At 39.2% G+C, this 22980-nt stretch overlaps 1 protein-coding gene across 4 annotated transcripts in view; it reads left to right on the plus strand.

Moving 5' to 3' along the window:
• Positions 1 to 22980, plus strand: part of Meis2 (Meis homeobox 2) — a 220898-nt gene that overhangs the window by 64257 nt on the left and 133661 nt on the right. For all 4 annotated transcript variants that reach the window (XM_048793021.1, XM_048793022.1, XM_048793023.1 and 1 more), the window contains exon 5: positions 12554 to 12699. In XM_048793021.1, the coding sequence (XP_048648978.1) occupies positions 12554 to 12699 (146 nt within the window). The remainder of the gene's footprint in view (positions 1 to 12553; positions 12700 to 22980) is intronic.

Raw genomic sequence — 22980 nt, forward strand, 5'->3', positions numbered from 1 at the left:
CACCCTCTTCCTCCTCCTCCTCCTCCTCCTCCTCCTCCTCCTCCTTCTTTTTCTAATAAAATAGCTTTTTTTTTGAGACATAATTCACATTTCCTACAAATCACCCATGTAAAGTGAACTAGTCAGTGTTTGTTAGTATTTGTAATGAAGTTATGCAGCCATCACTGTTAACTTTAGAATATTTTCCCCCACCCTGAAAGAAATCCTGTATGTGTTAAAGGTCATTTTCCATTTAAAGTGTTTTTAATGGGTTCCTGTGTCTGTGGTTCTTTAGAACATAAGACTGTATAAAGAGTAGTCAACTTGTGCTATCTTACATTATTCTTACTAAATAGATACATTATTTATTTCCCTGGGGCTATTACATATATCATGGATCTCCATTTGTATTACGTTGCAAAACATACCTGCTTGTTCTAAAACCATAGCACTAGATTTATTTAACACAGTAATCATAAATGGGATGCCTAAATGCATATTTGCTACTTTTACGATGTTTATGGTTTAATTTATTAACTTCTTAAACAACATTTCAGAGTTTGGTTAGGAAACTATGTTGTGTGAAAATGTTCTTTGAGAAAATATACAAATTATAACTGTGTAGAAGTTAACAAACATCCTCCAAATGTGAAGTGTTAATGGTTTAAAAAGTCCTCATCTGAAACCAGTCATCAGCTTCACAAGACCACAGTTCTTCCACAGGTAGCAGTGACTAGCAGTGCTAAAAGCTTTCCACAGGGAATGTTGATAGATGTCTCAATCTAGTTGTCTTAGTGAACATTATTATTATTATGGAGATGGCTATCTTTTCTCTTGACACAAAGGTTATTGTGGGTTTTTAAAACTGTATCATTTAACAATGTTAGTTTCAAAGTTATAATTTTATTCAAATATTAGATTGTTTTCATTTTACAATAATTAATTGTGGAGGAGATATTCAAAATGTCTTTTTGTCTTTGTTCCTGGAACTGATATCTGCTGATGTAAATTCACAGAGAAATATGATCTTAAAGATTCAAACTCATCAACTATATTATTAAAAAGTCCCTATTTTGCAGGACTGGGCTGGGGCTCAGCAGTAGTGCATTTACCTGACATGTGTGAGGCACTGGGTTTGATTCTCATCACCAAGTATAAATAAATAAAATAAAGGCTTATCAACAACTAGAAAAAAAAATCCTTATTTTTGTTTTAGATAGCAAATATGATAATAAAGCAAGGACTCCAAAAATGGAATGAAATAATTTCTACTACAGATAGAACTTTTCTTTTTTACTATTTCTTCCAAGAAATTTTACTATTTATTGATACTTGATTGATATTTAATTTTTCACTTAACATTATAATATGCTAAGATGATAATAAGATATAAAATTCTGTCCTTAATTGATAAAATGAGAATATTATTGTCAATGTATATAGTTTTGATGTAGTTAATACACTTTTGGAGGCAGAATAATTGTTGTCTAGTTTTAGTATAAAATGTTTAAAATATTTTTTATATCAATGGCCTTTTGTAGAAAATTCTTTTTGCAAGTGTAAAGGCCATATCTTTCCTTGAAAGACCTGTTGATTCAGAGATGTTAGCCAGCTATCTTTACTAAAACACTTTACAATGCTAAATATAGTCCACTTCAGTTAAATATGGGTATTTTAAAAAAGAAAATCCCAGTTAGACTGCAACAGAAGGACATTTTGTGTGACAATATTTTGCATGATTAAAAATTTAAACAGAATAACAGCTATTTATATTTACAGTTACATGAGAGTAATTACTAAAGCAGACAAAATACTTAGAGCATAATTTAATAATGTTTTCCTCCAGCAAAGGTGCCAAAATTGTTATTTGCATAATTTTCACAATTTGTACTAAAACATAGCTAAGGGAAATTGGGAAGCCATCTCTCCCTAAGCACCTTTCTTCTTCTGTAGGAGAGGCGGGAAAGAGACTCATATATCTTAACAACCCACTTTCATATAAATTTCCACAAACACCATGACCCTCATGTCAAATTGTTAGGGGAAAGAGATGTGTTCCATTCATACTTTTTCTTTTGGGGTCTTTATTTCAATGGCTAGCCTCAGCCCAACTTCAAGGCTCCTTGTTATAACATTTGCTGGCTCAAACATTAACCTCCTGAGAGGTGCATTCTGGGCTGTTGGTAACTTGATCAGCTTGGTCTTCTCTGGGTCTCTCTTTCTGGTTCTTTGTATCACAGGAGGGAGATGATGGTATCTGGCACATTCCTAGGATGACTTGAAGATAGCAGCCTTCTGTGTTTAGGTCTGAAAGATTGTGAACTCTGTTAGCTGAAATGCCACTCTAGGGAAGCGAACAGAACATTAAAAAAGCTTTAGCTGTAGGTACTGTAGTGCAAGTAGAGTCAAATTTGAGAGCTGGGACTTGAGTGGACATTTGTCCCTGCTTTCTACCTTAATAAAATCTGAGTGTTAACTGTGGAAAAGGGCATTCCAGAGATCACTAAAAATGAATCATTAGAGTGCCCAGAAGAGCTTTATTATGATGTACTGTGTATAACTTCAGAACATACTCTGTACTTTTATATGTGCTTTTCAGGTAACTGAGTAACAAGTACATTCTTTTATCCTGCACCACAGAGATTAAGCAATCTACTGAATTATAATGGCAGCAGAATATACTTTTCTGTTGAATTCCGGCAGTATCCTTTAGAGGATTCTGTGGGAGACTTAGGAGAATAGATTTCCTTTCTTAAAACACTTTAAAATTTTTAGTGAACTCTGTGTGTGTGAGTGAGTGTGTGTGTGTGTGTGTGTGTATATATATATATATATATATATATATATATATACATACATATATATATACATATATATGTATATATATGTATGTGTATATATATATATATATGTTTCAAAGGACAATGAATGAAATATATATATTTCAAATGAGAAAAGCCAAATTAAGTGAAGACTAGGCTAAGAGTGTTGTAAGCTTTCGTTTACTTCTGCTATAAAGGATGAGAGTGTTCCAGTCAATAAACAAAGCCGTTTTATGGCTCCTAACGGGTAAATTGAGGGGACTGATTTGGTCAAGGACCAGTATGAGGATGTTTCTGTTCAACAGTTAACAGGATTCAACATGATATGGAAAATACAGGCGTGCAAAACTATACTACAACACTCACGTTGCCAGCTAAAGCCTAAAACACAGCCACATTTACATATGTGTCCATCTGTCTGTTTTTACACTTTATTTTTCCAACCAGTGGGTGAAGTGGTTTTCATCCAAGCTGCAGTCTGAATTTTTTTCTTCACCCACCACTTTCCATTATATCATATAGATGCATATTTTAAAGTGCATGTTATTTGTCTCTGGACGCACATTTGCACAGCCTTGGCTGGGTTTCTGTTTCTCTTCTGGAAGGTTAGCCCATCTCCGCAGGCCTGTCCTCCTTGCAGCTGCCTGCACCAGCCAGGTTGTCTCAGGATCACTCAGCAAGCAGTTTGTCACCTTCTCCAGGTTGCAGACCCCCCCACTGCTCTCCCCTCCCCGCTCCCCCCCACCCCCAGTTGCAGGCCAGGGTGCCGCTGCCACGGCCACAATCCAGAGTCAAGCTGGTGAGAATGGAAGTGCTTTCGGTCTCTTCAGTGGAGAGCCTGCGTAAATCCTGTGTAAATAGAGGGAGGATAACAAAGAATGAGCCCCTGCAGCTCTGAGCATTTGGAGCCATTTGGGGCTGAATTTGCTAAATGCTGCTTATACCGCCTGAAAAGTTGAAGAGAAAGGAGCATAAAATCCCCTCTTTTTTTCCCTTTCTGCTCCTACCCCGGGGGGAGGGTGTTCAGGACTGGGGAAGCCCGAGGTAAGCCGATGAAGACTTGTTTTTTCAGTGACCTTTTGAGTGTGAAAAAGGTGGCCTGGGTCACTGTCCTCTCTTTAATGTCAGAAAACCCACACAGTTAGTAAATGTTGCATGTAAACGAAAGCATTTCATCTCCTCTGCTTCCCTCCTTGCTCGTGGGCCATGACTAGTCACTTGAAAAATCACAGAAAAATTTCACTTTAACGTGTCCAGACAGTTAGGCACAGCAGGAGAGTAAAAGAGATCAGTAATTAGCAGGTCTCACTGCTGGTCCCTCACTCTCCCCGCGTTTCTGGGTCTACAGCTCCGCCCCCTGCCCCCCACCACTCAACGATCTGATGTGAAAAAAAGTAAATTACTTGTGGAAAAAGATTTATTTTGCTGATGGTTCTTGGAAAGCAAGTTTTGCAAGGCTGTATTCTGAAAGAACTAAGGAGAAGCTGCTGCTGTTTCTCTTCTTCCTTCTTGTCTTTCTCCTCCATTCTCATTTGAAATCCTGATGCAGATTTCTCAGTGGGATGCCCAACCACTGCAAGAAAATGTCTTTTGACTCTTAGTGCATTTTAGTCCTGTTGTCCAAGTTAATACTTAAGAAAAAAGAAACATAAAGATATGATGGAGAGAAAACTAGTCCACAAAGCACTGTGCGGTGCGGTTTCCCTGGCTTTATTTTACTTTGTTTATAAATGTAATGTTTCCTAATAACCCTGAGAGCCTAGGCAACGGGGGTAGCTCCCTTTCTCCCAGCATTCTCTTTCCAATGGTCAGATTTGAGATGGAGCACCATTTTCACAAACAATAGGTGACACGTGTCTCAGATGTCTCTGAGGAGGACCATGAATATTTGTGCACAATGAAACACTGAGCATGGTATGACCCAGTGCCCACAGGGCAGGGAGAACAGAGGGAAGAAGCCCTAGGCTTGGTGGCTGCTAAAGCCAGGGAATCTCTTTCAGAGGCACTTTCTTCAAAGCAGCTCAAAGTCTCATGAGGTCCTAAAAATGTGACCAGAGGCTCCTGCTACCAATTTGTTCATTCCACTGACATTTGAGTATTTGCTCTGTCAGTGTTTGGGATTCAGAAATGAGGAAGACACAGGTTTTTACCTTGCAAGCTCACAGACAAATTAGTGAATAGATAAATTAAAAACAGGAAAAATAAGCACAAGAGAAGTAAGAACAAACTGCTGAAGAAGTAGAGAGTATAGCACACTAACTCTGTTAGTGGGAACTAGGGGAAGCTTTACAAAGGAGATCCCTTTATTCACTGGGTTTTGAAGGCTTGATAGGAGTTTGCCAGTGAAAAAGAATGGAAAGGGGCTGGGGGGGGGGGAATAAAGAAAAAGGGCATTCCCGGCCAACAGGAAGGATTAAAACATGGAGTCTTGAAAGATCCCTGACTCTAAAAACATCTTTAAATTTAGCAGACAACCTTGTTTCAAAATGATATTTAATGTAAGCTTTAGATCTAAAGGAAACAAAAATGACTCACTGTATAGATAATGGATATTCTTGTCAGTGTAAAAATATGCATCTGCTTATTTGTTGGTTTATACTTTTTTCTCAATGTCTCTTTGGGACATAGATGCAAATACCTGCACCCCCTCCCCTGTGGGTTTATTTCTTTAGTGGTGAGGGGTAATCCAGAGGCTAGCTTCAGCCTGCACATCATCCTGCCCTTCCAGCAGTTTGAGGGTGAGGGCAGAGGATGTGAGCATGGGCTTTGAAGGATAAGTGCCACTCTGCCACTTCTGTATGACAAGTTTCTTGAGTTCTTGAGTCTTGGCCTTCCTATCTGTAAAATGGAGCTGATGCCAGCAATCTTGTCATTCATTTGTTGTGAAGATACAGTCAGGATCAGAACACTGTAAGTGCCAGTGACCATTACTTGTGATCATGATGGGAAGGAAAATGACAACAGTGTCGGTAAAGGAAGGAAACAATATTCTGGACATTCTCAAGATCGAGAATAGATGTCAAAAAATACCTACCTAGCATTAAGTATTAACATTTTAGGAACTGCATAAATTTGTGTATGTATGTGCAAGTATATGTGACTATGGGCAAAAATATTCAGTTTATGCACACATTTCAATATTTGTATACGAATGGTTGAGGTTTTTTTTTTAAAGCTACAATTTAATTTGTATATAGGTTTAGAATAACTTATAACATCTATAAATATCTATATGTTCTTGAATATACCTAATTCCTGGAAGCGAGCTATTTGGAAGATATTGATGTCTGTCTATCTATGAAATTAGTAGATTTAAATTGCAAAACATGAAAGTAATAATAAAGATAATCGATTTTTATTGCTCAAAAAAGATAAGGAAAAAAAGCCTTGCTCTTTTGGGTCATTCTTAGTTTATTTTGCATATATTTTGTATGAATGTATTTAACTATTAAACTTAGTCCAAAACAAGAAGTGGTGATTAAATGATGCACTATCAGCTTACCCAAAGGAAGTAAAAATACCAGTGATTGAACTCAGGATTGCTTTACCACTGAGCTACATCCTCAGCCCTTGCCTAGCCCTTGTTTTATTTATTTATTTATTTTGGATACAGGGTCTTGCTAAATTGCTGAGGCTGGCTTTGAACTTACAATCCTCCTTCCACAGCTTCCTAAGCCACTGGTATTACTGGTGCGCATCACCATGCCTGGCTCCAAATAAATTTTATTTGTCCTAGTTATTTCTCTGAAGATACACTAACTGAGACGCTAGTTTTAGATGGTTGTTATTTGACAATGTGCCAAATATCATAGAAACATTATTCTGTGTTTTAAAAAGTGGCTTCAAGGAAGGGAAATGTATCATTTTAATCACAGTTCTATGAAGTGTTTAATAGTATCCAAGTGATGGCATCAAATCTCATGAGAGCCTGAAAGTATGGATAGGAAGTTTTCAAATTTGTAGCATCTCTGGGGTCAGACTGGTGCTATCTATATCAGGGTCTCCACTTGGACCATGGTAAACCAATTAAGAAAAAATCCTGAGTTATCAAAGATTCTTGCTGTACTGATTGCATTTAAAACCCTTGCAATCTCTGGCTGGCTTTGGGAGTGTGCACATTATTTGAGGCCAAGCTGGACCAGTTCTTGCTAAGTCTCAACCTCTGGGCCCTAAAACTAATCTTTTCTCTGCATTTAGACTTTTCCCTATAGAATTGGCCTTATGTGGACCTGTCATTGATTACAGGGTTCAGACAAGGTAATGCTTTAAAAAGTAAAATAATTTGCAATGTTTCTGAGAATTCCAGTAGTATTTGACTAGACTTAAAATTGCCTTGCCTAGGTTCCAGTTTATCTTTGACCACATGTAGCTATAGAATCGTGGGCAAAGACTGACCATCCTAGTCTCAGTTGTCTCATTGCAAATATTTGTTTTTGGGGGACAGTGTAAGTAGGAGTTGCACTATGACCATTGTGGCTGTTGCATTGTGTTTCTGAGGGACAGTGAAAGTTCCATGCCCCTGTGGTTAAGACTCATACTAGCACCTGCTGTTTTTATCATCTTTTTTTTTTTTTCCAAACCAAGTAATTGATGTCTACAATACAGACAGATTTTTGGCTAAAGAGAGTAAGACATTATGCCAATGGCAGGAAATGATGTCCTTTTGCCTGGGTAGTTTTTATGACCAAGAATTTTATGGGTGAGAATGTCTGCTATAGGGTCATCTGCCAATCTTCTTGTAGTAGGTCCACATCCTCCTTGATTCTCCAGATAAACAGTTTTGTGCTTATGGATTTTGTCTACTCCTGGATGATGGTAGTATCCCAAGATTTAGCTTCCAGCATCTAGGCTCTCAGCCTTTCTCTTTTAAGTAGGAGTATGCTGGATCTACTTAGCAGAGTAGTGCCCTGTCCAGTCATGGGAAGCATGTGTAACTTCATCCAGAGCATGAGTGTAAATCCAACTAGAGATGCTCTCAAAATACTTCACAGTCTTAAAACAGAAGGAGGATGCAGAGATTAGATTGAGGCCTTCAAGCAACAAGGGGTAGTAAACTAAGGGGATCATCTCTACTGCCCACAGTGGGTCCTCCAGCTGAAGTGGGCATTACAACCTCCTGGAGGGCTTATTAATGCAAATTGTTGGGTTCTACACCTAGCATTTCAGACTCAGTTGGCCTGAGAATTTGCATTTCTCACAATCTCTTAGCTGACGCTGAAGCAGCTGGACCTCATTTTGAGAAGCCAATGCCCTGCAGCTTCTTGAGTTCTCTTTAACCTTCACCACCAGAAGATTAGGATGGGGTTGGGTGATAATGGCCAGTGTAGTACGTGGGGTTGCAGTTCTGATGATGGTCAGAATGCTATGGCTTTCCTGCAGGGAACAAGACCCAGGCCAAATCATAATCATTTCCAGCTCATGGGAGGAAAGTGGAATTTTAACTACTTACTGTTCCTGAGGTTGTGTACCATTTCAAGTTAGGTCACCTGGTTGGGTGGCTTCCAAAAAACCAGCTTCAGGCCAATGGCAGAAGCAAATCCAAGGCGTTGTTAAAAATACCAGTTCTTGGTCCCTGCCCTAAGATATTTTGACTCAGTGAGTCTGAGTAAGGCTTTAGGACCTGTGTTTTTAACAATATCACCTGATCATTCAATCTTCCGTATTTATTTGTTCAAAGGCTTCCTCTCATGGTCACATAAATGTTCACTAGTGCACATCTGTGTTAAGTATCTTTCCCCAAACTCAGACTATTCCCTTGGTCAGGGGATTAGCAATCTTTTAAATGAAGCCCACCCAATCTTTCTTTCTTTTTGGTACTGGGCATTGAACCCAGGGGCGCTTAACCACTGAGCAACATAACCAGCCCTTTTTTATATTTTATTTAGAGACAGGGTCTCACTAAGTTGCTTAGGGCTTCCCTAAGTTGCTGAGGCTGGCTTTCAACTCACGATCCTCCTGTCTCAGCCTCCCGAGCAGCTGGGATTACAGGTATGCACAACCACACCTGGCACACCCAGCCTTTCTCTGTTTAGATTTTCAGCATCAGAGATAGCAGTGCTGGTAGAATCGGGCCTGTGGTTAGTCCCTCAAACAGGCTCCTGTAGGCACTTAGGCCTTCTAAGTGTGTTTAGAGCAACACACTTAATGCGTCATTCCTGGTGTGTTTAGAGCAACTGTGTACACACAGGTGACTGACCCAGGCCAAATTATTAATATTCAAATTATTAATGGCATTATTTATACCATAGGAACCAGCTCTTAAGAGCCCCATGTAAGTGTGTTCCCTAGAGTAGAGATAGTCAGAAAGACCGAAGGGCCCTTGAGTAAGCTCATCAATCAATTCAGTCATTCATCCACCCAACATCACTGTGTATGTGCTCTGGAAAGGCATGGGGATATGTTCTTGGGATAAAAAAGATAAGCAAGAAACAGTTCTTGCCCTCAAGGAGTCCATAATCTTGAATCCTAACTTCAGATGGTGAACTATATGCTATCAGCTTTCAAATGTCCTTTGGCATGGGCAATTGTGCTAGTATACATACCTTGAGCATATGAACTGGTTTGGCACGTGTATGAGGGATTTCCAACCATTTCCAACCATCCTACACACACACACACACACACACACACACACAGCCCTAAAACAAAAATACAATATCTTCTTTAATATTTATTAACTCTAGCATCATCTGCAGAATTTTATTTTAGGCTGCAAAGCATAGTTTCCTTTCAATTTTTCCTTTATGCTGTTGTTGCTACTCTATTCTGGAGTTGGTTCACAGTCCACTGGAGGAAAGAATGATGGTATTCATTGTTACGTTGGAAGATGAAAATCCCTCTTTTTTATAGAGATATAAACACTAATATTAAAAGTATTTTGTTATTAATAAAAAGCCAGACATATTTTTATAATTATTTGTTAAATGAAATCTAAATTTAAATATTGCATAACATTTGTCTAAAATGGACTGCTTTATATTAAAATTCATGTAATGCTACCATTTCTCCAATTTAAGTCAGTCACCATCAAAGAATGTTCAAGCTTGCTATGTTTTTTTTTTTTGGAGCTAAATATAGTGATTCATATAGTTTGAAGGCATTATCGGACCTCTTTGCTTTTAAACAAGAGAAAATGCACTGTGGAAATGCTGTCTCTCATTTTTAAGGTCATTGATTGGGTTAAAAAGGCAAATGCCTTTTTTCGTTGAACTTCCTTCAATTAAGCCATTAACCTTTTAAAATAAGTGTATTCAAAAATCTATCAAAAAAGCTAAATGAGATTTTAACAAAATCCTGACAATTTCAGCTTAAACATATACACAGAAACCATATGTGCTTAGGAAGAAATATATACACACAGGCATTGTTTACAGAGTGTGTTTTTATATTTGGAAGACACTGAAGGAAGAGTTATTCCATACATACATTATCTGAAATGTACATTCAGATAGCCCACATAGATTTTACATTAAGAGACAGAGATATCTCTATCCACAGTAAGTAGATAGACAGACAGACAGACTTCAAACTTGCACTTGCAGTGTGGTTTTTTTTTCCCCTCATCTCCGGGTACTGCTTTTCAAAATCGCCTCGGGCTACAGAACAGCACCTCAGATCCCCAAGGCCCACTGCCTGGCTCCTAATAGCCACTCTCCATCTGTGTCACATGAACAGCTGATGAGATCGCTCCAGAGTCTGTATTTTGGAGAGCACATCCACCCAGGTTAAAATGCTAGGGTTGCCAAGGAGCAGTCAGAAGCCATTAGTGTGGGTGAGAATTTGCCTTGCAGCAGTTCCTTGGCATGGTGGAAAGCGTGTGCACGTGTCCCTGCGTGAGCCTGTGTGTATGTGTGTGTGTGTGTGTGTGTGTTCTTGTGCAGGTGACCCCCTGGTGGACATGGGTGTGCAGGAGGGTAGGCAGATGCAGACTGGATTCTATATATCCAGTATTCAGAAAGTCAAATGCCTTTTGTTTCCCTGTACACTGGTTTGTTCTTTCACTATTTGGGGTCTCTGTTTCTCTCCCTCTTTTTTTTTTTATCATAACAGAAGGCAAAGAAAAAGAGAACAGCAACTTCGGGGTCATGCTCTAGTGTTTGGGCAGATGGAAGGGAGCTGCTTTGCCTTGGGGCAGGGTGGTTGTAATGAAGTGGCCTGTCAGTCTGTAAATAGTGAGGGTCATCTCTTCCATGTGATGGAGGGTATCGCATTGCAGTGAAAATGGAAATGTCAATAAAATTAATCTGCCAGCTCTTTGCTGTGGTTTTTCTGCTTCTCTGGTCAAAGAAGGTTGAGGGTGTTTTCTGCGAGAAAGGAAAAGAACAGGTACAGGGAAGCCCACAGAGCAGATCTCAAGTTAGAAGGCCAGTGACCCAGCGGGCAGGAAGTCTGTGTTGTCGCACAGTCCAGGAGTCGGGGAGCGGGTCTGGCAATGAGCTGGTGGATCTATAGCATTCCTCGGGAAGCTCCAGAGCGTCCAGCTCAGGCTACATTGAGCACAGAGTTTATTGTTTTAGGCTTTCTTGGACAAGGTTTTTACTTAGCATGGGATTTATGGCATTTACTGCTAATGAATGTCTATTCTTAAATTACAAAAACCCCCATCTCAGCGCAATTCCCAGATGTCCTTCCAGGACCCTGGCTTCTTAAACACCAGCAGGGAGCATAAACTCTCCACTTCTCTGTTTTCCTCTTTCGTGTGGCTCCAGGCTAATGATGTGCAAGGAAAACACAGCCATCTATAAAGCCCCAGTGCTGTCCCCGTATTCTTCATTTATTTTGCATTTGATTATGCCACAAGTCGGATCTTGTTTCTTTCCTTTTTTTAAAGTTATTAGTTCAAATATTAATGTAGGGATATGGCATATATTGCTGCTCTTGATTGATGCCTTCCCAAAAACAGGAAGACGTGCTCGTATGAATTTTAAGAAAGTAGGGGTCCTGCAATGCCTTGCCAGAAGAGTTTTTCAGATACATAATTTAGATGCCCTCCAGGCAGGCTTTCAAGGCATTTTTGCCGGAGGGCAAGAAAAAATAACTATGACTGTTAAAAGTAAATGATTTTTGCTAATGCACAATTAATGCCAGAGAAAAGCACAGAAGAGAAAGATGTTGATAGAAACTTCTGATTAAGTGAGCACCCTACCTTGATGTGTATCTTTTTCCCCCCTCATGATAATGATCAGTGGTGCAGAGAGCTAAAAGTTTTCATGTCATGCAAATGCCGAGTGCAGGGTCATATGAGGAGTGTGCGAATGTGCGTGCTTAGGAGGTGACAGTTCTAGGAGGGGCTGAGCAGGCAGTGCGTTATGTGCAATCAACAGTGACACAGTTACTGTCACCTATGCAGGCAGCCTAGAATATATAGACTACAGAACATTTAACTTGATTACCCTACAGTATGTGTTCACTCTGGGCATGGGGATGCATTTCCACCGAATGGGTTTTCTGATGGCGGTTTTCCCACATTGGATTCCATAATTGACAAAGAGCTACTGCACTGTGTCAAGCACACAATTATAATTGAATTAATGATATGGGCGAGTGTGAGACACACAAAATTAACATTTGAAGAGGCCTGGTTTAATTTTGTCTTTTACATATTTGTGTCTCCAATTATACTTTAATGAAAGAGAATATACCCGCTTAATGGATTTCTTTCAACAAGCTTAGCTGAGCTCGTCATTAGCCGCACATTGTTGTTGGCACCCTTACTATGTTTTCTCTAATGCGTTTTCATTTCTTCCTACTAGGGGACGGTTTAGACAACAGTGTAGCTTCACCTGGTACGGGTGACGATGACGATCCAGACAAGGACAAAAAACGCCAGAAGAAAAGAGGCATTTTCCCCAAAGTAGCAACAAATATCATGAGAGCGTGGCTCTTCCAGCATCTCACAGTAAGTCACAATGAGAGAGAGAGAGAGAAAAAAAGTTTTTGTTGTTTTGCTAAGTTCTTCTAGCGAATCTCACGATTAGTTTAAAAATTAAGAGTGCCTGTTTTTCTTGAAATCTGATGACCAACAAAACAGTTCAAGTGTTATCAATATTACCATGCAAACAGCATCCTCCAGTAGGTAGCAGGGTTTCATTTTAAGAGGCCAGCAGTGGACCTTACTCAAAGTGGTCAGAGATCCTAAACAGTATATATGAGTAAATGTGTTTTTTTATGCTGAATGATATGAGAGAAACCTCAGATAATGCAACCACAACTAAAGGAAACGGCTGGAAGGAAGGAGCTCACAAATCCATAAACATTGCTGATTATTAACAAAAGCCATCTCTTCCAGGAGGCAAAAAAAAAAAAAGTATCTTGCCACATGCATGTCCAAGCTCACAGTATCAGGTGCAGCTTTCCTTGCTGAAACAGTTTACAAACATGTCATGTATTAATATGACAAATGCTGAAGGGTTATAGGTACTATAATGCCTTTGTTTGTAAGGTGGAAATCAAAGATTTCTTTTTTGCTGTTCAAGTCCATTATCTTAAGAACTAACCCTGTTCACTTCCGGGAGAGGATTAACCATGTGCAACACTTTTAAAGTAACAATTTATCTTTATTCTCCTTTTTGCAATGGGTTTTATGTGTCAGTATATACTGTTGACTCTAAGACTCTCGTGACAAAAAAAAAAATGACAATATACTTTTACAGAGGAACTAGGAATGCTTACATTTTATTGTCCACTTGGAAATTCTGAGAAAATGGTAAAAATTTCAGAGGATGCTTCTTGACATGATATTGTTTTCAGACCATTCTGTTTCGGCTAATGCTTAAAAACAGAGGAGCATGTTGGAAGCTGAAGGTCTTTGATTATCCAACTTGTGTGTCGCCATGCTGAATGACATTAGTTACAGTGTCATGGGTCCAGCACAAGGTTCCACTTTTATTTATGATGGTGGCTGCTGATCTGCTCTTCTCACCGGAGCTGCAGAGGGCAAGGGGTGGTGCGGTGGTGAGGAGGGAAAAGTGATAGATTCACATTCCTAAATCGGCCATTTTGATGTAAGGACATTAGTAGCAAACTAAGGTGTATCGATCTGGCCTGTGGTGTCAGGATTAGCTGGGAGAACCAACGAGGCTGCCGTGGTAGTGGTTATTCTTGCCTTGCAGCTATGGCCATTTCAAAGGTCAGGGCCCTGCACGACTCGGCTCAGAGGAATTAGACAGAACATGCGGTCTCTGGGCTGATTACTTAACCAAAGACAAAATAATGAGTCCTAAGCAAATACTGACTAATTGAAAGGGCTGTAAATCCATTACATATTGGTCAGGGATAATCAGGAGTATTTAATCACTTTTATCTATTCAGGAGCACTGAAGCTGCAACAGCAAAGCCCTGAACCTTGCCATGTGGTTATTATTCTCATCATTATCAAAATTACTTCACAGCTGTTCTTTGCTACATCACCTCAGCTGGAGATTTACTAACCTGTAAAATGTTTTTAATTTGGAAGTCGAGTGAGTGTGAGGGGAGGGTTTTCTCATTTTTAACCCGAGGTTTGTTTGGTTAGAGTAGCAACTAAGACAGACGGGGTAGCCGCCTATGGCAGACGGGCTGCTTTCTCCTGACCAGCTCACCTGGCTGCTTTCCTCGCCCCCGTCCTCTGTCATGCTCTGCTTTTACTGGTCGAAAATAAAGACTTGGACAGTTGCTTTTCTAAGCAAACACCTGCATGTGTTTTCAGCCTCTGTGTCATCCAAACCAATGTCACAGAATAGCAGAACCTAGAGGATTTGGCTGCTGTGTTTACCAGTGAGGAAACTGAGACCCAGAAAGGGAAGCAACCAGCTGAAGGTCAAGCTGAGTCCAGGACCCAAGCCTTCCAAGTCACCACCTCATGTATTTTTTCACCATGTTATGATGACTTTGCTAAACTCATTATCATCTTTAGCAGTTGCATAGAAATCTCACAGTCTCTGCCATCAAAACACTCAGAGTCAGAGGGGGGAAATATGGAGAAGCCGAGTGCTGTTTTCTTTGCTTGATTTTAAAACTTCCTGTTCCCCCAGCCTTTCTGCCCATATTCCGTGGGTTGATTCTCACGTGGAAGCGTCAGGAGCCTCGGTAGTTTTCTTGCCTTGTCCCGAGAAGCTCATATCTCCTATCTCCTTGTTGGGGAATGTGCCACCATGCACTGTGGCCACTGGCTGAGAATCGTGGGTGACCAAGGATTCCAGGGCATTTGGTTCTATTGTACTGTGAACTAACTGTAAGAAGTTATCCTCACCCCAGTAGAGCATTCATCTAGTTAAATGTGTACAAGGCTTTGTGCAGAATTCTCTGTTCAACTAAAGTGTTTAATGAATGTCTATCCTTGAGGTGGGGAGAAGACTCAAATAACCAGAGCCCGGGAATCAAGAAACCTGCATTTCAAGTTCAGTTCGCCCCTGTAAAAAGGCTGAATCTCTGTTAAGCCCAGTGAGTTCTCTGGACTTTCGTCTTCCTTGTTTTCCAAATGAGAGGGACACATTGCAGCATCTGTAGCCTCCTTTCCTTGATCCTACATTCTGGTGCTGCTCAGGGACATTAAGTCAGAGCCAGGCTCTGCCTCAGCCTCTATCACCCTTTCCTCTCCCCTTCCTCCACTTTACTGTTCACTAAGTGCTTTATTTTCTCTTCCCCATGACCTTCTTTCACAACTTGGCCCCTTCATTACTTTCTCCCACTGGCCTTGTCTCCCATCCTCCTTATCTTTTCTGCATCTCCCTTGTATCTTAAGGAAATCCCCGTGCGCCCCCCTCCCCCCCCCCGTTTCTCTTTGAAAATGTGTTCCCTCTTCATTCACACTTTACTCCCACCGGAGAGAAGAGGTTCAGTAACTTTGATGAGGATGGTCCTGTAAAACTTTTAGTTTCCAATCTTTAATGAGCTCAAAGATTTACTCAGCTGTAATTCTGAGCTCAGAAACCAAGAATAGAGAGCCCTAACTAGCGACATGTTAATTTAGACTTCTTTTCTTATATGCACTAACAGGCATGAGGAAGTCCTTGGAAATAGAGATGCCCCAGTATATTTTTCTGTCATTTAATTAATTTCAGCTTTCAAAGTGAAATGTTGGCTAGAGCTCACTGAAAATAGATGTAGTCTAAATTATTATTTCATGTAAATTTCTTTACAAGTGCATGATTCAATGTGCATTCCTCCATTATTAGTCTCTTTAACATTATTTCAAACTGGTTTGTTCCCTTTTGTGCAGTATGTCCTGTTCTTGTATTACAATAATCCCCGATGTACCCTTTTTTCTTTCTTTTTTAAAAAAGAAGCTAATTGAATTATCTCATTATTTTAATTTGTTAAGCAAATGTATTTTGCATCTCAGGATGTGTTCTTAAAGAAGGGGGCTGCTGAGGCTTTGCCCCCTGAATGGGCCATTGGCCCATTTTGACATTCATGCATTCATTAACTAGTAGAACATAAAAGAACTCTGGTTGTATTTTTTTTTTCCAAACACCCAACCAGCATGGAGCAACTTTTTCCAATAAGCCACAGGGGTCTCTCTACATATGTTCTCAACTGCAAGCTATTGTCACCTATTCTGAATGCCTCAAAAGGCCCAGAGGGGAAAAAAAGCCCACCTCAACAAAGGCCAACTGTAGCAATTGTTAAGTCTTAGTCTCAATATGACAAAAATCATTAACCTTCGTTTTTTCTTGGAAGAACAAATTCCACTACAACTGTAACAGTTAAAACAATCTCTGAAATTCCTGTGTACTACCAACTTTAGGGGGGAAAGGGTAACAAATGTTGATAACTGGTTACAACATGAAGAAAATATTTAAATTAAATCCAAAGTGGAATTTTAAAACCTCAAGCTATTTGATGAATTAGAGAGTTTCCATGTTCAGAGTCAAACACTTTGAATTGGCTTCCTCTGAGTTTCCATAATTACTTTATATTGTCTAACCACCTATTTCCAGAATATCTTAATAATAAAAAAAAAACTCCTTTAGAAAATTCACAATAATTTTTAGGAAATAAACTCATAAGTATTTTTTTAGAAATTCAACTAACAAAGATGTTGTACATACATTACTCTCTTCCATTGGTCAATGGCTCTGCCTGGCTTCTCTGGCTAAGAAATATAGAGAAAACTGGAGAAAGAATCTATTAGAAATGTATGTGCTTTTCTAGAAAGGCCTCAATGTAAAAAAAAAAAAAAAAAAGAAATCAAATTGTAGGAAAGTATATTCCTTTTGCTAACACATTGGAGATTATGATATCATAAAAGTAACCTTGCCATTACAACTATTTTTATTTGACTTCAAAGATAGTCAAAGAAAGAAACAGCAATAATACCCAGGCTGATAGTTTATTTATAACCATGAAGAACTCCTCCCCACCAAGAATCCCTCATTGATCCCACTTGGGCTCTCAGGCACACTTTTGAGAGCCCCCCTGGTTGTGTTGTAGAGAGCTTACTTTTTTATGGAAGAAGAACAGGAAGTGCTCACACCCAAAGACCACACTGGCTCCCACCAGTTTTTAACTAAAGGTCTTATTTGAAAACACAGGGATAAAACTCATCTGTTGAAGATGTGTGTACTGAATCAGAAGAAAGTTTTACTTAAATGTGACATAACATCATGCAGCCTTCTTAAAATCACAGGTTATAGACACTGTGCCCTTTGTCCGTGGCAAAATGCTTTGCCCCTCTTCATAGCTGTAGGTGTGGGAAAGAGAAATGAAGCCGACCACTCAGTTTTCACTTATTTCATATCTTGCCTATTAGAATGTGTTTCATGAGATTTGGTAAAGGTCTAAGTTTGGTAATAAAAATATGTTTTAACATACATCATCCTTCTGAGTCAGTGTTCCCAAGTTATGAGTAAATACAGTTGTGTCTTGCTTTAGAGAAACATATCTCTTCAGTGAGTTCATCAAGATCTTGTTACAGCAAAATTAGTTATCTCCAATTTGTTATTGCACTGTATGTGTGAACACACATACACACACATGTGTGCACAGAGGGAGAAAAGGAAGGGGGGAGGGAGATAGACTAATTATGCTTTTTAACTATTACTTTTCTTTTTTTTTTTTGAGAGAGAGAGAGAGAAAAAAAAATTTTAATATTTATTTTTTAGTTTTCGGTGGACACAACATCTTTATTTTATTTTTATGTGGTGCTGAGGATTGAACCCAGCGCCGCACGCGTGCCAGGCGAGCGCGCTACTGCTTGAGCCACATCCCCAGCCCTTAACTATTTCTTTTCATCTTGAACAGATCCTGATGGATTCTTTTCTTAAATGAGGGAGTGGAATGTTTAGGTTGAGAGCACAGGGTGTGGAATGTGCAATATAGTAAATTTTTTTTAAGACATAACTCTGAGCCTTATTTTCCATATCTGTACAATGGGGATAATTCTAGACACACCTAATAGAGTTATTATGGGGTTAAATGAGATACTCATATGTACTTAATATAAAGTAACTATAATTCTTGGTTTAATCTAGTTATATGGCTAGCGAGAAGCATTGCTTCATGGACATGGGCATCGGAAGTTACTACATCCTTTCCTGGCACTGTATGAGACAGGGAGACAAATAAGTCCCCAACACCTGCTAGTAGGAGAGAACATGCTCTAAACCTCACTTTCTAAAAGCTGAATCAACATTTTCTGGCAGCTTGTGGATGCTAGGTGAGAGCATCCTGGAGTCCTGGTATCAATCAGAGACAGAGTATCCTGGTGAGCCTTCTGGGATGGAGTGGGAGGTGGAGAAGAAACTGGTGATGCCTCAACTGGACCTTGGTTTAGTAGAGAAAGCTCCTTTCACCCTTTGGGTTCTGGTCAATGGAATACAGACTTGCCTGCTTCCTCAGAGTGTTCAAGTCTAGACTCTCTGAGAGACACTGTGGAATGAATTTCAGAAAGCCGGAGGGGCACTGAATATGAAATTAGACCTGGGTTTGGGCTCTCTGGTCTTGGGTAAGTCATTCAGTCTTTCTGAATCTGTTTCTTACCTTCAAAATGAAAATAGTAGATATCTGCCCTACCTACTGGTGGGATTGCTGTGTGGCTCCAAAGACACAGTCAGTTGGTATGCTCCAACATGGTGCACAGATTCAAGTATTTTGGAATTTTGATTGTGTGCTTGGTTTTCCAGCTGCTGGAGGCCTCTGGTGTCTCATAGACACTGGTGAGGTTAAATGCATAGTACTGCCTACCTCATTTATCCTATGCCAATGGCTGTACTTGTCCATTTCCAAAAGCATATCCATGAGAACACTGTGACTATTTTATCAGTAGACATCTTTTTAAGGACCTTGAATAACTGGTTAACTTAATCAGTATTTCCTAGATACTAGTTATTTCTACTAGAAAATTAGTGCCTCTATGATTCGGAGATTGGTCTACTTAAAAACTAATAGCTATGGGCCAAATTCATACCAAATATGAAATGCTGGCCTTATTTATACGGTAAGAGACGAGATAGCCTTTCTCATATTCAGAGATGCAAATGTGCACAGAATACAAGTGAGGCTCACAGACTGAGGAATCCTAATGTGGATGCACATGCAGAACACAGCTGAAAAACACCAGCAGAGAGGGAACTTCCCTCTCACACGCAGAGGAGTAAGGCTGCCCCTCACGGAGCCCTCGCATTGTTTTCCTGCTTGCCAGGAGAAAACATCTGTGAGTTATTTGAATGGAACCTTATACTGGAGATCACTTGAATTGGTGTCATCCCTGTTTAATTTCAGGAAATGATGTCACAATGCATTAAATAACAATGCTGGGTGATTTATTTTCCCGTGGACATGCTGTCCTAAGCATTCCTCTTCTCTTGCAATGTTTCCAATTAACTGTAAGCTTGAGTGTTCTTCCTATTTCATAATGATTTTGAGGGGTGGGGGCAGGAGATTGGGGTGGGAAGAGGAATAATTTCTGAGGTTGCAGAGGTTCAGAGCTAATGGCACATCCATCATGTGCTTATTGGGACAGGAGAGTACTAAAAGTCCGTCCGGGTTGTGATCACCAGTGGCAACCTGCAATAGTGTTGTTTGGCTGTAAAGAATGTCTGAGAAAGAAAGCCTGCATGTTCTGGTGCTAGCTGTCTCCAGAGCCTCTAGATAATTCTAATAGCGACCTTCATACTGTAGCTTCTGCCTTTATTAAAGTTTCTATGCACTCCCTTCTTCAGTAAAGAATAGAGGACATAAGTCAATTCTGTGTACCATCTGTCGGCGTTTTTACAATTTCTCAAATTAAAGAGACAGGCCAAGAAATTTAATGTTGTGTTGAATCCTAGAAACTCTTCTAGAAGAAAGAATATCGCAACTGAATTGACTCTGTCGCGAGGGGAACATTGGAAGCTTCTGTGTCATAACCTTTGACTCGTAGTTCCAATTTGGTATTTAGAATTGGATCATGAGGGCTTCTGCAGAGGGGAGACTGAGGGTTTGGGATTCAGCAACCTTTGTTCACATGGGTGCTGACTGACATTGAGGCAAAGTCAATGGTGAGGTGGTGGTCCAATGGCTTTTCATGGGGGTGAGGAGGTACATGGTGTCCCCTGTGCAAAAGCATTTCAGGACACAACATTTTGATGTACCGCAGACAGTCCAGATTAGAAAAAAGTCTACCTGAGACATGCTAAGAAAATTAACTCCCAGATTGTGTGACTACTAACTGACAGTCATTTAAAAAAAAATAGTCAATGACTGTTAGGCAGGGCAGAGGGTTTTTAGGGCACTTAAAGTACACTGTATGATATTATAATGGTGAATACATGTCATTATACATTTGTCCAAACCTGTAGAATGTACACCGTCAAAAATGAACCCTAATGTTAGCTGTGAACTCTGGGTGATAATGATGTGTCAGCATAGTTTCATTTTTATTATAATATATGTACCACTGTGAATGGGGTATGATAAGGGGGGGGGGTATACTGGAGGCAGAGGCAAGATGTATGTGGGGAAATCTCCGTGCCTTCCTCCCAATTTTGCTGAGAACCTAAAACTAATCTAAAAAAATGAAGCCTATTTTAAAAAATAAGTAATTGAGTGAGAGGATTGAAGAATGAAATGCTTACTAAATTACCATTAAAAAGAAGCAAAAATAATTATTAGCTCAAAGTTTACCATCCATTTTTATAAAACATCACTTGAAGTATAATTGTTTAGAAATAAGTGGAAGAATTCAAGGAGATGGGGAATTCAGGACCCTTGAATAAAGGAAAATAGAAGGCATGTGCATATGTGAATATTCAGCTCTTTAAAATTCTAAGAATAGAGTACCATTAAATTCTGTTTAGTGAAACCCCTGAATATTCATTCAAATCATAGAAAAACTTTTCCATTTCTTCATTCCACATGACCATAGTTTTCAAGAGTGTTTTGTGAAGAAGCAGAATTATTAGAAATTAGAGGCCAGGTTTCCTGGGCTATGAGAGCAGTGACTATCCTTCAGCTTTGTGGCAGGACAGGGTCATAAAGTGATCTTATTTGTTCAGGATCAATTTTGAGTTTACAGACTGTTACTGCACAGATTTTCAGAGGACTCCTGGAAGTCCTGCCTTCTCTGAACTGTAGTCTGTTTTTGCAATTTGGAACAGATTATGAAGTGTAAAGATGATATCCAGCCCTACTGCTCCTGTTAAGAAATACAGACTTGGGTAGGAAGCATTAGGTTGGTTGAATGGAATTTGCCTTATTATGTTTATGTGCTGCGTGCCACTTTCTAAATTGATTGGCAGCAGTTGTTTACAATACGCAAAGTAATCACTGGCACCCTTTAAAGGTGTATTATCCTTTTAAAATATAATAGTAATGCCATTTTCATGCTTTTACATTTGCTATTCATATTTTGAATTGCCAAGTCCCAAATCTGCCAGCTAATTTAAGTTGTCTTTATCTAATCGTAGATAAGTTGTCAAGTCACAATATAATGGCAGATAATTTTTTGTAAACTATAGTTTCACTTCTTGGTTATAATAGATAACACAAACATTTGTGAATCTGACTTGAGTGTCCACAAAAAAAATTTACAACTCAACAGATTATTGTTGTGGGATACTGGGATGACAGAAAATGAAGATATATTATTACTTAGCTATTCTGAGCATTATAGGACATTAACATGGACCAACAACCAGCCCTTTTCCAATCATTGCCCCAAATTTGCTGAAATATGATTTGCCTAACATAACTAGATAATGAAGATACACTCCTGCTAATCCCTGCACCAAATCTTGTTGATACTCTTAATTTCAATACCACAGTTATCTTATTATAATATGACTGTCTAGATTTTTTTTTCTTTTCTTTGAAGTACACCTCTACTGTTGTAAATAAACCAGAATTAGTTTTGGCTTGAAAATATATAGCAATTTCATAAGTAATAATTTAGAAAAGGATTCTCCCATGACTTTGGTCATATTACAACGGTAAAATTAAAATGGCTTATTTCTTTTTCTAGAATATATGGTGTGACTCTGTCACAAGCTGACAATAAATAACCCAAGTGTTCTGGGGGTGGTGCTACTCTGGTCTTTTAAAAAGAAAAAGTTGTTTTTTTTTTAATCAATAGATGAGATGAATGCTGGATTATTCCCTGTAGGTTTGGAGACACGTTGGAATTCTCTATAAAAGCAGTCTTATTTTTTTCCCTATGGTGAAAAGTTATAGGTTCCATTTCAGTGTTTCAAGATACCTGCAGGCAGCTCATGAGTTGTTACATTTGTTTTAAGCCCTGCCTCACAGTGGATTTTTTAAAAAAAATGCTAAGGGAGCATGGAAATATGGGGTCATTATTAGTCAATTATAGGCTCAGTTTTTGCATTAGTTTCTGCAAAGCCTAAGTTGAGAGCTGTGTGGCAAAATCTCACTGATTATTTGATAGCTCTTTGATAAAGACCGCTCTTATAGCTTAATCCCAAAGCTTTTATGTTCACTGGTGAACTGTTTAAGTGATTATCAAATATGACTGTGTTCCCATGCAGGCATCAGGTTTTTGTATGTTTGTTTATTTTTCCCTGAGGAACTGAAGGTTGAACCCAGGGTTTCACATATACTAGGCAAGTGCTCCATCACTGAGCTACATCCCTGGATCAAGGTATCAATTTTCAGATGGCTTCCTGTGCCCATCTGAGAATTTTATATATATAAATTTTATATACATGTAGAATTATATATATATATATATATATATATATATATATATATATATACTCTTGTC

Source organism: Marmota marmota, unplaced genomic scaffold, assembly GCF_001458135.2.
Source record: "Marmota marmota marmota unplaced genomic scaffold, marMar, whole genome shotgun sequence".
NCBI lineage: Eukaryota > Metazoa > Chordata > Mammalia > Rodentia > Sciuridae > Marmota > Marmota marmota.